Source organism: Zonotrichia albicollis, chromosome 20 (genome assembly GCF_047830755.1).
Source record: "Zonotrichia albicollis isolate bZonAlb1 chromosome 20, bZonAlb1.hap1, whole genome shotgun sequence".
Lineage (NCBI taxonomy): Eukaryota > Metazoa > Chordata > Aves > Passeriformes > Passerellidae > Zonotrichia > Zonotrichia albicollis.
Window position 1 is genome coordinate 4,903,147 of NC_133838.1, and position 15,423 is coordinate 4,918,569.

Below are 15,423 nucleotides of genomic sequence, written 5' to 3' on the forward strand. Positions count from 1 at the left end.
ACATGCACCCTCCTGCTCCTCTGCCTGCCCCACAGCTCAGCAGCCCCAGAGCTCCAGGGGCACTGGCAGCAGCACAGCTCAGTGCAGGGGCACATGCAGGGCACAGCTGTTCCCTGGCAATGTGCACAGCCTCTCTGGGCTGCCACAAGACCCTTCCTCCCAGCAGAGATTGGCCCAGCTCCCCCCTCACCTCTGTGTGAGGCTGAGCCATGCTCATAAGGAGAGAAGTCAGTTAGGTGAACTCCCACCTTTATCATCAACACATCTAATGGTGTGGTGCTCAAGGGGAATATTTTAAATTATTGAGAAAATTTATTTGGTTTTATTTCTCATGGAACTAGCCTGCATTTAATTCCTCTTAGCAGTATTGAGGTAGCAAGTTTGAAGGGAAAGCTGGAAGCCTCCAATGATAAAAAGGGGAAAAAAGATTCCCTCTTGAGGCTGGCCTGTGAATCCACAGGAAAACTCTCAGAGTTGTGATGTTATTTCTGCAAACCACAAAGATCTCCAATCAAGCAGGCAGGCCTTATTGGCGTATCTGTAGCACCGTAATCCCACCCTCAGGCTCAGATCCTATCAGCAAGCAGAGGAAGAATGGGAAATTTATCTGTAATGAGACCCAAAATTGATGGCAAAGAAAACAACAGAATTTGCATCTCACGACCATGTCCAACCTGTAGTCAGTTATGGCCACAGTCCCTGTCCTGGCTGACAGTAGGAGTGATTTGGCTACTGTCAAAAATGAGAAACTAATGATAGAATGTTGTGATGCCTCAGGGCATCCTTGCAGGATCATCTGTAGCTGTCAGCCACCTACTCTGACACAGAGTCAGCATTGACCACCATGGACCAGTTTTCTTTGAAACCTGGGGGGATTTTTTTCCATTTGGCTCTGGCCTTCCATCTCCTTTCTATCCTCACCTTTTCCTTCAGTTGTCTTTCCTTTTCCAGTAAAACCCATGTTTGAACCCGTGCTTCTGCCTGGCAGAAGTGTCTGGGTTTGAGTTTAGGAATGCTCTCAGAGCAGTCAGCGCTGGGAGCTTGGTCCCAGTCTTTGCGCAAGGCCGGGTTACTCCAATCGCTGTCACTCAGCACAGAGAGGCAGATCCAGACGTGTCTGCTGCCACTGGGGCCGTGTCCAGCACAACCTGCACCAGCCCAGCGTGGGGCTGCCCCTTTGTGACATGCTCACCATGGTTCTCTCGTTTCCATGGCTGCAAAACCCCACCCCAACTCCATCCCCTTCCATTCCCTTGCCAAGGGCAGCCAGCCCTAAGCCCAGACGGGCCAGGCCTGAGCGTTTCACACTGTCTAGGTGTTATGAATATGAACAAGACCAAACTTTCTCCAGAAAAAGAGGTTCTTGTTTATTAAAATAGCTACAAGGAACGGAGTACCCAGGATAAGCCCAGGCACCCACACAGCAAGCCAAAAACAGAACAGTACACTAACCCCAAGTGCACTGGGCTGTCCCCAAAAAAAACCCAAACAAGTAGCCAAAAAGAAGAACCCTGACCCAACTGAACACCCCCCCCATTTTTAGCCCCTTTTGAGTCCAGGATTGATCCATTTTGGATCCGCATGATGATTGGTCCATTTCCAGGCTTCTCATTGCTCTTAAACACCGTTCATTCTGGACCAGTCGTTTCTACAGGGCTTCGAATGATTGGTCAGATCTTCCATCCAATCCAGCTTTGACCTCGCCTTTCCCCACCAGACCACTGTTCCACCAAACCCTGGATCCTTCTCCTAGCACATTGTAATAAGCCCCGCCCCTCCTTTAACATAATACAATTAACATAATTAATACAATATAATTGAACTATACCCTTATTTAACTTAACTTTTACCTATAACATAGGAAGGAGACCCTTTCCAAAGCTACTTTTCAGGGCCTTTATTTCTGTAATTCCTACTCAGTTCTAGGTTGCAGCTTGTTGGTGTGGGATTTTGTTTAATTCTCTTCACATCAAACAAAGTGCTGGGACACAAACAATGGCACGGGGCTCTCAGGACTCTAGCTGGTCAGAAGACCCCAGGTTAAGTTAGAAAGTCTCTTTTCCCAGCCAGGCGGTTGAAGAAGGAGTCAGAGCTCTTCATTTCTCGGTCTCAAGGTTGTTTCTTGTATCTTATCTATAAACTTCTTTCTCCTGACCTGCCGAGGTCCGCTCAGCAAGAATGTCAGAGGCACTCCACCTGCCTCTGAGGCGGTGTTACCTTTTTTTACTAAAAACTACGTGTACAATGTTTACCATTACTTTCCAGTACCTGTCATCTATGTTAGACAATTTTCTACTCCAAACCAGTCTAAAAGTGCCAACATCACAGCTGAAGATTGAGGCTAGGAAGAAGGAAAAAGGACAAGGCACACCCAAATTCCTCCATCTTGAGACCCCAAGCCCTCATTCAAAAAGCTTCAAAAATCTATTTTTCACCCTGTGACAAGCTAACTATTATTCTACTGAAAATTTCATGGCTTGTAATTCTTCATATAAGGTTGGTAATCCTTTTTTCCAAGGGCTAGATCAAAGGCACAGGGGTCTTGGGCTCTGTGCCAAGGTCTCTGAGCCCTTGGGGGACTTGAGTCCTCCAGGGCAGCCAGAGGAATTTCCTGGGTTCTGACACCGGGCAGTGGAAGTAAAAGCAGCTTTGCACTCCCCAGTAGATGACCCAAAAATCAGTTGGCTGAGAGCTGTAGGGAACAAACTGACCTTTCAAACGTTCCTCTTTTGCTTTGCTTCATTGTTCCCTGGGGTTTTTTTTTCTCTGCGTTCTTTATTGCACAGACACCTGAACCCAACATAAACATGATCTACCTCACAACATTTCTGATCCTGGCAGTTCCTGAAAACTCCAAATTTTCTTAATGGAAATGGCAAGGGGCAGTCATTCTGAAATACTCCCCAACAGAGGAGGTAAAAACAACTCATCCTTGACACCTTTGATTTGGCAGAACTAAGTCCAGTCTATGGGACCCCTGGGGCTGATCCCTTTTTCTCAATCTGCAAAATTATTTCTTCAAGTCTCATCTCTCCTATCTATTCAAAGAAGCTTTGCACTCTGCATTAGATGCCCCCAATATTCAGTGGGCTGATATGATCAGTGTATCTGTAGGGTGTAAATTGGCCATGCAGAGTTCTCCTTTGTTGTTCAAGGGGCTTATTCCCACTTTCTTTCCTGCAGACACACCCAAACCCAACATTGCAACACAAAGCAATTCTCATTTGGACTGTCCCTGAAAATTCAAACTTATGCTCAGGGCGTTTCCCTGTCCCCAGGGACAGGCTCCAAGGCTGGGCTCTCACCTGCACAGAATGAAGAAGAGCTGCTGCCCTTGCCAGCAGCTCCGGGGTCTCACCATCTTCGCTTTAAATGCAGCTTTTGTACACACTATGCCTCTCTGAGCCCAGCAGCATTCCCAGGCATCAGCAGTGCTGCTGCAGGCCAACATCCCCCAGGCACAGCTGCAGCAAGGAGATTGCAACAAGGCCTGGCTGCAGGAGTCTCCAGCCTGCAGCAGCCCTTCACCTGCGGCGGAATCATTTTGCGCTGACATGGGGGAGCAAAGGGATTAGGGGCTCTTTGCAGATGAGGGTCTCCTCCATGTGCTGCTGCTCGCTGGGCTGATACAGTTGCTGGTGCCCTCCTCCACAGCTGTACCAGGAGTCTGTCTGGGAAAATAACACTGCCAGTGCCAGCCACCCATCCCTGCCATGGCCCTGCCCACAGGGCGTCCTGCCCACCAAACTGCTCCAGTCAGGTGATGTCAGACACCATCAAAATACATTCAAACAATGCATTTTCCACACTCTGGCAAAATCATGGCCATACAGGCCACGTGCTGGAGGCAGACTGCTGTTGGCAGAATGGGGGAAGCCCCAGCAGCTGCACTCTCCAGGCTGGATGGCCATGGCAGCAGAGGCCAGTCTCTCACCGTGCCCACTGCTGTGGGACCCAGTGCTTTGGACATGTTCCCACTGAACTCAGGCTGCAGCTACAGCAGCACCATGCCTTCACACATTTGATAACAAAGAGCAGGAATGGCACACAGGACTGCCCCAAGAGCTACAAAAAAATGGGGTGAGGGAGGGGACAAGTGAGTTAGAATAGCTCATTCCTTTTTAATACAAGCAGGGATTTAAGCAGGGATACTGGGCTAATCATACTGGGCCCTGGTTTGTAAGCGTTGTCTCTAGCAATTCCCACCAGTCTGCAAGCATTTTTCACTACAAAGGAGTAGATAGGATTTTACAGAACATGCATGAGCAAGTCTGAGCCAGAACTCAAAGTACAAGACAAATAGTCCCAAATCAGCCACCCATGGGGAAAGGAAAAAGAAAAGCAGATGAAGCAAGTGCCATTGTGGCTGAATTGCCTGCATTTATCCCATGGTCAAACCTTTCTGAATAAAAGCACCTCAGTTCAAATACACAGCTTAAGATCAAGGAATTCAAGTGTTCTGAGAGCATTAAAAGCCTGATTTCTATGACGGAATGGTAGATGCTAAATTCCTTAAAAACACAAATGTGGGTCTATTTGGGACTGCATGCTTCAAAAGCAGGAATGGAGGTTTAGAATTGCAGAACTGTTTCCATTGGAAAAGACCTTTAAGATCATAGAGTCCTCCCAATAACCTAAGACCACTAACACTGCCAAGGCCACCACCAAAGCATATCCCAGGAAATGTCGTGGGATGGGACATCCTTCTTGTCTCCTTTGTCTCCCAGGAGCCCCTTGGAAAGAGAAATGCCCACACAGGCTTTATCTGACTCCTTCCCAGCCAGCCTTTCCCTCACTCCTGGGTCTCATTTGCTCCACAGGTTTCACCAGCTCGCTAAGCTCAGAGGAGCTCTCAGAGGAGAAAATGCTGCCTGGTGTGGGGCTGTCTGATCCCTGTCTCATCTTCATTCCATCTGCCCTGCTCCCTCTCCCATCAAAGAGACCGAAGGATCCCCCCAACCCCACGGTGCTGCACCAGATTCCGGGTACGTTCCCTCCTGTACTCCTTGGTGGCCCCGGGGAGGCTCCAGAGCCCTCCCTGTGTGCGGGACAGCTGCAGCAGCACCACCGCGCCTGCATGAGAGCAGCGCCCGAGGAGCAGCTGCGCCAGTTCAGAGTCTGAAACGGAATCCTCAGTGCACACAAATGACAACTGACATTTCACGGCTGGCAGGAGAAGCTAAATCCATCTGCTCGCTGCCCTTTCTAGCCATGGCCATTGGAAGAATTGCCCCTGCCCAGGAAGCTCTCAGGTGCAAGAGAGGAGCAAAAGTCAGGTGTTTCTGATGTGCTAGCTGCCAGTGCTTCAGGTTTTCCTTCCAAGTTCTAAGGGGTTTGTACTATTTTTACCATTTCAACACTTTCTGTGCAACCCATTGAGCGAGTAAGCACCACACCCTCTCCCTCAAAGCCTTGAGGTACTGCCAAAGCAGAACTTGTTCATGCTCTTTTCTCCTGGTGATTTTATAATCCCATGCAGACTCTGATAGCAAAGCAGTGCTGTAGAGAAAAGATTGGAATCCTGGGGCACTTTTTGGGTGGGTGTTTGAATCTGCTTTTCCAGGCCTTGGGCTGAGCAGGGTGAGGCCGAGGCCTGGGCCCCTCCAGCTGGCGCTGGGGAGCCCCCGGGGCAGCGGCGAGGGGCGGCCCCGAGGGGAGGCAGAGGGGGCGTTTCCCCCAAGCGGGCGGGCGAGCGGCGGGGAAAGGCGCCCTGGGCACAAGGGCAGGCACAGGGGCCTCGGCTCTCTGCAGTGCGGGCGGCCCAGCGCCAATCGCTGCTCCCGGAGCCGCCGCCAGGGCCGTGTCTCCTCCCTGCCGCTGACCCTGCACCTGCAGCGCTGCCGCCGGCTCTGCCGGGCTCCCCGGCACGGACGGCGAGGACGTGGCCATGCTGCAGCGGGGGCCCAGCAGGGACACCCAGATGGTACCAGGGCTGCAGCTCCTCTCCTGCAAGGAAAGGCTGACACAGCTCGGCTTCTTCAGCCTGGCAAAGAGACTCAGACTTCATCGAGCTGTGGCCTTCCAGTACCTGAGGGCAACCTACAAGAAAGCTGGGCAGGGACTTTGTACGAGGGCAGGCAAGGACAGGACCAGGGACCAGGGAGACTGGATCCAAATGGAAAGAGAGTAGGTTTAGGTAGGGATTCAGAAAAAAGACCCTCCTGGAACAGTTTGCCCAGAGAAGGTGTGGATTTTGAGAAGAGGAAATCAGGAGAAGATTGAGAGGGAGAGAAAGATCCACAGTTGGCCTTGCGTCCGGCACCATCTCAGCTGCTCTGAGCTCTGGGGCCGTGGGAGGTGTCATTGTTTTCATATCCAAAAACACATTCGGTAATGGGTTCCCCCTCCCTTCATCATCCCCAAACTGTAGCTGTCTCGTTTCACACCCCGGCTCCCCAGTCCCAACCCATCCCACCCCTGCTGGACATCAAGACCCACTTCCCAAGCCGTATTTCCCCCATTTCACACCACCCAAACCCCATCCCACCCATCCCACCCCACCCAATGACCATCTCACCCCTCCTGATTTGCAGCACACTTCACCCAATCCTCTTCCAACCCCATTCCACCCTGAGGGGCTGTGGAATCGAGGAATTTTTGGCTGGGACTGAGTAGTTTTCAGTGGCATTGAGGGGTATTGAGGTGATAGATTGAACCCTCTCATCTCTTTGAGTGCCAAGAAAGGGAGATAACCACATCAAATACTCCCAAAACCCCCCAAGTATCTCCCTGAATCCCAGATTCCCCTGAAACACTTGTAAAAAGTGAGGCTTTAGATGCCTTCAATGAATTTGTTGATTTTTCCCCCAATTTTGACTGTTGTAAGGGATCAAGATCAATCAAAAGAAAATTAGGGCCTTAACAAAGGGATAACTAGCCAAGTGTCTTCCCAATTCAGGTCACTGGGAATGTGGGTCTGAAGGGCTCTGACCAACGTGGACCCTCCAATGGGGGATGGAGTTGGAGCAGCGCACGAAGCCCTTCCTGCAGTTGGGGCACTCGGAGGGCTTCCCTTACCAGTGACGCTGTTGGTGTTTACTGAAGTCAGAGCTGTCTGAGAAGCTTTTCCCACACTGGGGACACTCACAGGGCCTCTCCCCAGTGTGGAAGCACCAGTGCCTGACGAGGGTGGAGTTGTGCTTGAATCCCTTCCTGCAGCTGGGGCAGTGGAAGGGTCTCTCCTCCCTGTGAATCCACTGATGAGGGAGGAGATGGGAGCTGGTCTGAAACCTCCACTGGCACTCGGGACACTTGTAGGGCCTCTCCCCAGTGCGAACGCGTTGGTGGATGGTGAGGGCAGAGCTGCAGCTGAAGTCCTTCCCACATTCCCCACACTCATAGGGATCCACCAGTGTGGATCATCTGGTGGCAGATCAGGGTGCTGCTCTGCCCGAAGCTCTTCCCACACTCCAAGCACTTGCAGGGCTTCTCTCCATCATGAAGCTGCTCCACAGATCACCAGCTCTGAGCTCTGGCTGAAGCTCTGTCCACCTTCCTGGCACAGGGTGGCTCTTCCCTCCTCAGAGCACCCCAGGCTGGGTTTGCAGCCCCTCCTCCTGCAGGGTCTCCAGGGATTTTCCTTCCTGTTCAATTCCTGTGCTGTGGAGTTGCTCAAAACGGCCTCTTCCATGAGGTTCTGCTGCCATGGGGATTTGTCCTCCCTGGTCTCCATCCTCAGCTGCTTGTCTGGGGGAGGAAGGACAAAGAGATGGGATTTGCCTCCATGCCAGAGGGAAGGAGATCCCCCCTGTGCGTCCCCAGCAGGATGGCATCAGCAGCAGGGCTGTCCTGCAGCCAGGGGCCGTGTTGGGCTGGGAGATGGAGCAGAAGAGAAGGGGAAAGGGGCACTGACTTCCTCCTCACCTGCCTATGTGTCCCCAGACATCTTCCTAACAGCCTCCTTCTCCATCCAGCCAAGGTTTGGGAAAGAGAAATCCTGGTTTGGGGAAAAATACAATGTATGAGCACATTGGGTTAGGGAGTTCCTACTGCCCAAGTCCTGGAAGTCACCAGGAATCTGCCACCCATATAAACCTCCAAAACACCAAGATTCAGGCCCCCAAAATACACAAATGACCAAGATGAAGCAAAAACACCCAGCCCTGAGTTTCCTCTCTCTGATCCCTCAACTTTGGGCTCCTGGAGGCCCCCCTGTCTGGGTTGCTCCAGGTCAAGTTTGTATTGATGTTCCTCCCCTGTAGAAATGTGGATGCTCATTTCTGCAGGCACCTTTTCACAACCACGAGCTCCCCCTGGGTCACATCAGGGTTCACCACTTGTAACCAGCAGTCCCCAAAGGGGTAATAATTAGCATTGACTCCATGATTCTCAGAAGGCTGATCAATCACTTTACTATACTCTACTTATTAAGAAACCCATCGCTCTTACAGAAAGTCACCAGACAGGTGGACTCACTTGGTCCTTGAATCCAAACACCATCACCAGTGGCTAATTAATAAATTACCCTTTGGTAAACAAATCTCCATAACACATTCCACATGTTCACAACAGCAGGTGCAGCAAGCGAAGATAAGAATTGTTTATCATTCTTTTCTATGATCTTCTCACTGCCTTCCCCAGGACAATGCCTGGGAAAGTTGTGCCTTGCTCTCTGTGGCCAGAGAGCTGTTGCCACATGTCTGCAGACTGCTTCCAGTCTGCCCTTCCCAGGTGCCCAGGACCTTCTGGGATGGCTCTGGCCTTTCCAAGGGCTTTGAGAGAAGTCTCACAGTGACACTGCCCAGCCTTCTCAACATCCCTGACACCAAAGGCCTTTTCCACATCCTTCAGTGCCAGCTCAGTGCCCAGGACACAGCACAGCCCTGTCTAGGTCCTCAGAGTGGTTCAGAAGGGAGGCAGCTGTGATTTCTCCCCACAGAGCCACCACTCCAATGTCTCTCTGTGCAGTCCATGGTGGTCCTGAGCATTTTCCCTGGAGCCTCCCTGCCCCGGATGTTTCTCTCCATGCAGTCCTCAGCACAGCCAGGCAAAGAATTCAGGTGGTTTCCCAGAGGACATTCCTCTTGAGTGAAGTGGCCTCAAGGCACTGTTTGTGCCACTGGAATTGTGCCACTCCCGGGTGCTGCTGATGGTGTTTGTGCTCACTGGGGTTCATCTCCCCACACACACACATGATGCACTCCTGAAGTCTCCTCAGTACAGAGCTGAGTACACAGCTCAGTACACAGACTGCTGGCCTGGTCAGTTGGTGTCCCTCCGTGCAGGGACAAACAACCTCCTGCAGGTGAGGGCAGAGGCCAGTGCTGGCAATGGTGGTTGCAGAGGCTGGTGTGGGACAATCGCCCTGGCTGTCCCCAGAACAAAGACACAGCCCAGGCCCTGCTCTGCTGCTCCCTGAGGGCTATCCCGGGAGCTCTGGCTGTGCCAGGACACTGCTGTGAGCCCCCCTGCACACTCCCCCCTGCCCCAGGCACTGGGCTTTGCTGTGCCAGGGCATTCCTGGGGCACATTGCTGACAGCAGGAAATGGAGAGAGGGCAAAGCCTCCCTGCCCTCAGGAGATGCCCTTTGCTGATGGAGCTGCTGTGCTGGAGCCCAGCTGTGTCCCAGCAGTGCCCATGGCCTGTCCCTGCCTGTGGTCACAGCATGGACACGCAGCAGGACAGTGACCAAGCTGCCAGAGCACTCCAGCCTGGCACCCACGGAAGGGCTGGGAAAGAGAGTGTGGACTTGGGAAGAGCAGCTCTGAAAGGACCAAGTGCTGCTGCTCCCTGCCAGTGCTGCTGTGCTGGGACCCTTCCCTTTCCCCCCTATAACTTCATGCAGGTCCCAGAGTTGGGATCCCAGAAAAACAGGGCTCTGCAAGGTCGTTTATTTTGTTCAAACAAAGCAATAGTACAGATCCTGGAATACAGAGCTTCTGGATCCAATTCAAGAGGCAGACAGGGAATTAGGTGAGGGGTAAATAGAAACATTTAATTGAGCACATTATGGCAAGAACAACCCATAGGCATCACCAAAGACCTGAGAAGGAAGAGACTGGGCCAGTCATGAGTTCAATTCTGAAAACTAAGCAGCAGAAAACAAACGCTTTTTTGGTTCTGAAAAGTACCCAGTCATCTTTGTTCTCAGGCATCCTTGAGCTCCTGGTTCCTCAGGCTGTAGATGAGACGGTTCAGGTCTGGAGGCACCACCGACTACAGAACTGACAGTGCCAGATCCAGGGATGGGGAGGACATGGAGGGGGGCTTCACGTAGGCAAATACTGCGGTGCTGATAAACAGGGAGACCACGGCCAGATGAGGGAGGCAAGTGGAAAAGGCTTTGTGCTGTCCCTGCTCAGAGGGGATCCTCAGCACAGCCCTGAAGATGTGCACATAGGAGAAAACAATGAACACAAAACAACCAAATAACAGAAAAGCACAAACTATGAGAAGCCCAAGTTCCCTGAGGTAGGAATTGGAGCAGGAGAGCTTGAGGATCTGTGGGATTTCCCAGAAGAACTGGCCCAGGTTATTGCCATGGCACAGGGGCAGGGAAAATGTATTGGCTGTGTGCAGCAGTGAATAGAGAAAGGCACTGGCCCAGGCAGCTGCTGCCATGTGGGCACAAGCTCTGCTGCCCAGGAGGGTCCTGTGGTGCAGGGCTTTGCAGATGGACACGTAGCTGTCGGAGCACATGAGGATCAGGAATGAAAGCTCTGCTGTGATAAAGAACATAAAGAAAAAGACCTGTGCAGCACATCCTGTGTAGGAGATGTTCCTGGTGTCCCAGAGGGAATTGTGCATGGCTTTGGGAACAGGGGTTCAGATGGAGCCCAGGTCGCTGAGGGCCAGGGTGAGCAGGAAGAAGAACATGGGCGTGTGCAGGTGGTGGCCGCAGGCTACGGCGCTGATGATGAGGCCGTTGCCCAGGAGGGCAGCCAGGGAGATGCCCAGCAAGAGGCAAAAGTGCAGGAGCTGCAGCTGCCACGTGTCTGCCAGTGCCAGCAGGAGGAAGTGGCTGATGGAGCTGCTGTTGGACATTTGCTGGGGCTGCACGTGGGGACCTGTTCATGGAGAAAAGGACAGTGAAGGGTTAGAGGAGATCCCTGTAACCAAAATCAAAGCCATTTCCCATACACTCTCCTTTGTAACACACACGGACATGCTCTTGTGTTTCAGAGTTCTGATGTTTTCTTTTTAAGCTCCTTCCATGTACTTCCTGGTATTCTTGGATATCAGAAACCCTCAGCGTTTCTGCTGCCCTCTGGTAGAACAGAGTGATTTCCCTGAGGCAAGGCAATGAGTGGAGACTGGGGGCAGATGATCTGTCACTTCATTCTGTTTGCAGCTCCTCTGGGCTTTCACTTTTCTCAGGTGGAGGATGTTCAGACTCCCACGTTTCTCTTAAAAACCTCCAGGTACTGCTGAGAGCAGATGGATCCACCGCAGCCCAGCTCCACCTTTGTAGCCATGGACTCACGTTGCTCATTCCACCAACCCAGCAGCATTTTCAGTGTCACAACACCTCTGCCTTTTCTCCATGGATCTTATCACTCAGAGGTGCTCTAGGACAGCTTTGCATGCTGGGGTGAAGCTCCCAGCCTGGACTGAAATCTCAGAGGGACCTGCAAGTGTCCTTGTGATGGCATTGGATGAAGGGAGATGCAGCTCCTTCCCTGGCTGCCCTGCCAGCATTGCCCAGAGCTGGGCACTGGGGACAGCATCACCCTGAGCCAGCTGTGCCCCCTCCAGAGCCCCCAGGTCTGGGCAGCTGCTCCCAGCCCTGTGCTCTGCAGAGGGAACTGGGCCTGGGGCTGCAGAGCTGCCCCACGGCTCTGCTGCAGCTCTGCCTGCACAGGAGGGGCTGCACGCCTTGGAGCCTCGGCCCTGAGGGCAGAGGCTGGGCTGGGGCACAGCAGGGAGAGGGCTTGTTCAGAGGGAGGGGCTGCACTGGAGGGGATCCTGTGGGCATCTCTAAACTCTCCCTGCCCCAGCATTGCTGGGTTGGTTTTCTCTCCTTCCCTGACCTTCTCTCTGCTTCCTGGAGGTTTTCCTCTTGCAGGTGTTCCCTGTGCCTGATCTTCCTGTGCCAGCACTCACAGACTCCAAATCTCTGTGCACTCTCCTTGGCCTGACAGAACCTGCCTGTTTGCAGGGTACTACCTGGGGGCAGGTTCTCTTTGCAGCTTGGGGAAAGGACAGCTCAGACTGAGCCTGATGGCTCCAGCAAAGGTGCTGCTGCTGCTGTCCATGGGCAGAGTGGCTGAAGGCACATTAGGGATCTCCTGTGAACCTGCTGGTCACTAAAAGGAAAAGTTTGGTTGTCTCAGGCACCACTTGTCCAAATTCATAACTAATAATTCATAATCGTCCTTTAATATTTATTCCCCCTCCCTGCCACTCTCCAGTAGTAAGAATCTGAAGACAAAGTCTTAGGAAATTGCCTCATTTTGATCAAAATCCTTGTCTTGGAAATATTCTGTGACTGATCAGAAGCCCTCAGCATGTCAGAGCTTCATGAGCATTTCAGCTCCCCTGCACCAGAAATACCCAGAGTTGTACTCACAGAATCTGCAGGCAGTGGGATGTTGCAGCTTTAGGAGATGGCTCCAGGAGCTGCAGCTGCATTGTCCTGCAGCCAGAAGTTCCTGTGCCAAGGGCTGGCAGTGATTGTGCCCCAGGCACTTCTCAGCACCTTCCAAGCCCTGCCTGTTTGAAGCTCTCCGTGCCTCTGTTCTGTGCCCGAGGTGGCTGCAGGCAGTGCCCCAGCCCTGCTGGGCTGTGCACAGGAGCTGCTCCTGGCCAGAGCTGTCTCTCTGCAGCGCTGCCCTTGCCAGGAGCTGCTGCCTCTGGGCCAGGAGCTCGGCCCAGCTCAGCAGCACAGACACAGCACAGGGACTTTATGAGCCTCTGGGCTTTGTGCTCAGGCCCTGAACATCAGTCCCTGAGACAGAGCTGAAGAAACCTCTCCAGAGCTCCAAGTCAGAATCCAACTCCAAAGTTTCTTGGACTTGTAATGGGTCCCACTGAGACACAACTGAGAAAGTGTCCCCAGGCCCCAGGCAGAGCAGAGAACTGGAGGCAGTGATGACAGGTGGGGACAAAGAGAAGCCAAGTCTTGGTGCGCTGGGGCATAGCAGGGTCTGTGCCACCAAGGGCTGGGAGGAGACACCTTGTTCTGGGGCCCTGGGGCCTCCTGGCACAGCCCCAGCCAGGCTGGGCACTGTCAGCCCCTTGTCCTGCCCTCAGAATCCTCCCCTAGCCCACATGCCAGTGGCCTCAAAGATCTGCTGGAAGGAGTCCCTGAGGACCCTTGCTCAGCAATGGCCCTGGGGGCTTCTTAATACTCCCAGGGACTGCAGATTTTTCAAAGGACTTGGGGTTTTGCTTTTGCTGTGCAGTCTCTCAGAGCTTTGTGCAATCATGGCCTCCAATTCTCTGCTTTAATTAGTCCCTGGAGAGGCTTTGTCAGTAACAACACTCAGTGGGGCTCATTAATGCTTCAGGGTACTTCAGTTGTTTTAAGGCACTTGGTGTTTCCTTTTGGATACAGACTCTGTGAGAGGTTTGTGCAATCATGGCCCCAATTATCTGCATTAATTAGTCCCTGGAGAGCTTTGTACTGACACTCAGTGGGGCTCATTAATGCTTTGAGACACTCAAGGTGTTGAAGGTACTTAAGATTTTCCTTTCCACACTGGGTGTCTCATAGGTTTTTGTGCCATCCTGGCCAGCAATTCTCTCCTCCAAGGAGTCCATGAGGAGCCTATATTGGAGAGAGACCCATTAATGCTTTGAGACACTTTGGGGTTTTCCTCTGCCTTTGACTCCTGGCAAGGTTTGTGCAATCTCCTCCCAGGCCCTGAGGTTCCAGGGCTCATCTCCAAATGCACAGTGAAATAAACAAGGCCAGGAGACTTCTTCTCCTTTTTAATGCCTTTATTAAAAGTGATCAGCTCAGGATTGGGCAGCTCGGCAGGGCTGCAGTCCCCGTCGTGTCTCCCAGGGCGACTCAGAGGAGGAGGATGTGCGCAGCTCTGTCCACTAGGGGCAGAGCTGGGGGATCCGGTCCTCGTGGGAGCCTTTAGGGTGTGGTGTCCCCGTCAGATCTTGATTTCGTCTCAGTCTCGCTTCCTCCCAGACCTGGCCCAGGGGCTCTCGAAGACAGGGTGAGGATCAACGAAGGTTTCCAGCGTCTCTGAGGCTCAGCACTTGGCTCCTCACGTCCAGACATCACTCCAGTCTCTCAACTCTTAATTGGCTCGTTGTTTTTGGGGTTTTCTCTGTGCGTTTGGAGTTGGGGTCCCAAAAAGCATGCTGGTCCTGGAATCACTTTGCATAACCCCCCCACCCTCTCAGGTGTCTTCACTATTCTGGGAAAAGTACACCTTAGCCTCCTGGAAGGGCCATTAGCTCGCCCTAGCCAGGGCTTTTACTAATACAAAAACAACCATTAACTACAACGACCCGTGATTACAATAAAAAAACACGCGGAACTTTGGCCGGGACAGTGATCTGGCTGCCTTTTTGTAACTTTTTCTCACAAAAAAAAATTAACCGAATTTTTGTTCATAACAGTCCCCCCTCTTTTTCTTTGATCGAGCTGAAATTTTGAGCTCGCATCAACTCACAATTTTTTGTTTTGAATCTACTATAAATTTCTTGTGCACTTTCGTAAGCATGGTTACTTAACCTTGTTACTTTCCTTGGTTTCTTCAGGTTGGTCTGCAGGGCAAATACTATTTCACTAAAAAAGATAAATAAGCATAGTAAAAAGAGCAATCCTCCAAGTACACACACAGCGAGAAAAACCACCTTTTCCCATACATCTTTTCTGAAAATATCCAAATTCTCCCACCCACTAGGATGAAGTGTAGGAGTTTGATCTTGATTATTTACACATGCTGAAATAAACAGGGCCAGGAGACTTCTTCTCCTTTATAATGCCTTTATTAAAAGTGATCAGCTCAGGATTGGGCGGCTCGGCAGGGCTGCAGTCCCCGTCGCGTCTCCCAGGGCGACTCAGAGGAGGAGGATAAGCACAGCTCTGTCCACTAGGGGCAGAGCCGGGGGATCCAGTCCTCGTGGGAGCTTTAGGGCGTGAGGTCCCCGTCAGATGTTGCCTCTGAGCCTCGCTGGTTACCCTGGTCCCGGTGTCCGGACGACTCTCTGCTCAGGGCGAGAGGGACTCCGCATCTCTGCAGGCTCAGCACTTGGCTCCTCACATCCGGACATCACTTTAGTCTCTCAACTCTTAGGTGGCTCGTTGTTTTTAGGGTTTTCTCGTTGCATTTTGGAGTCGGGGTCCCAAAAGCATGCTGGTCCTGGAGTCACTTTGCATAACTCCCCCCACCCTCTCAGGTGTCTTCCCTATGCTGGGAAGAGAACACAGCCTTGGGGAAGGGCCATCACCCCACCCCAGCCAGGGCCTTTACTAATACAAAAGGGGTGATAAGCTACAATGACCCGTGATTACAATA

The 15,423-nt window shown here is 52.2% G+C and overlaps 1 protein-coding gene across 1 annotated transcript in view; it reads left to right on the plus strand.

Annotated features, from left to right (window-relative positions):
* LOC141731344 (uncharacterized) overlaps positions 1–15,423 on the plus strand; it is a 204,839-nt gene that overhangs the window by 87,883 nt on the left and 101,533 nt on the right. Inside the window, exons 5-7 of the mRNA XM_074555964.1 lie at positions 4,821–4,985; positions 5,411–5,417; positions 5,836–5,923. Coding sequence (XP_074412065.1) covers positions 4,821–4,985; positions 5,411–5,417; positions 5,836–5,923 — 260 coding nt within the window. The remainder of the gene's footprint in view (positions 1–4,820; positions 4,986–5,410; positions 5,418–5,835; positions 5,924–15,423) is intronic.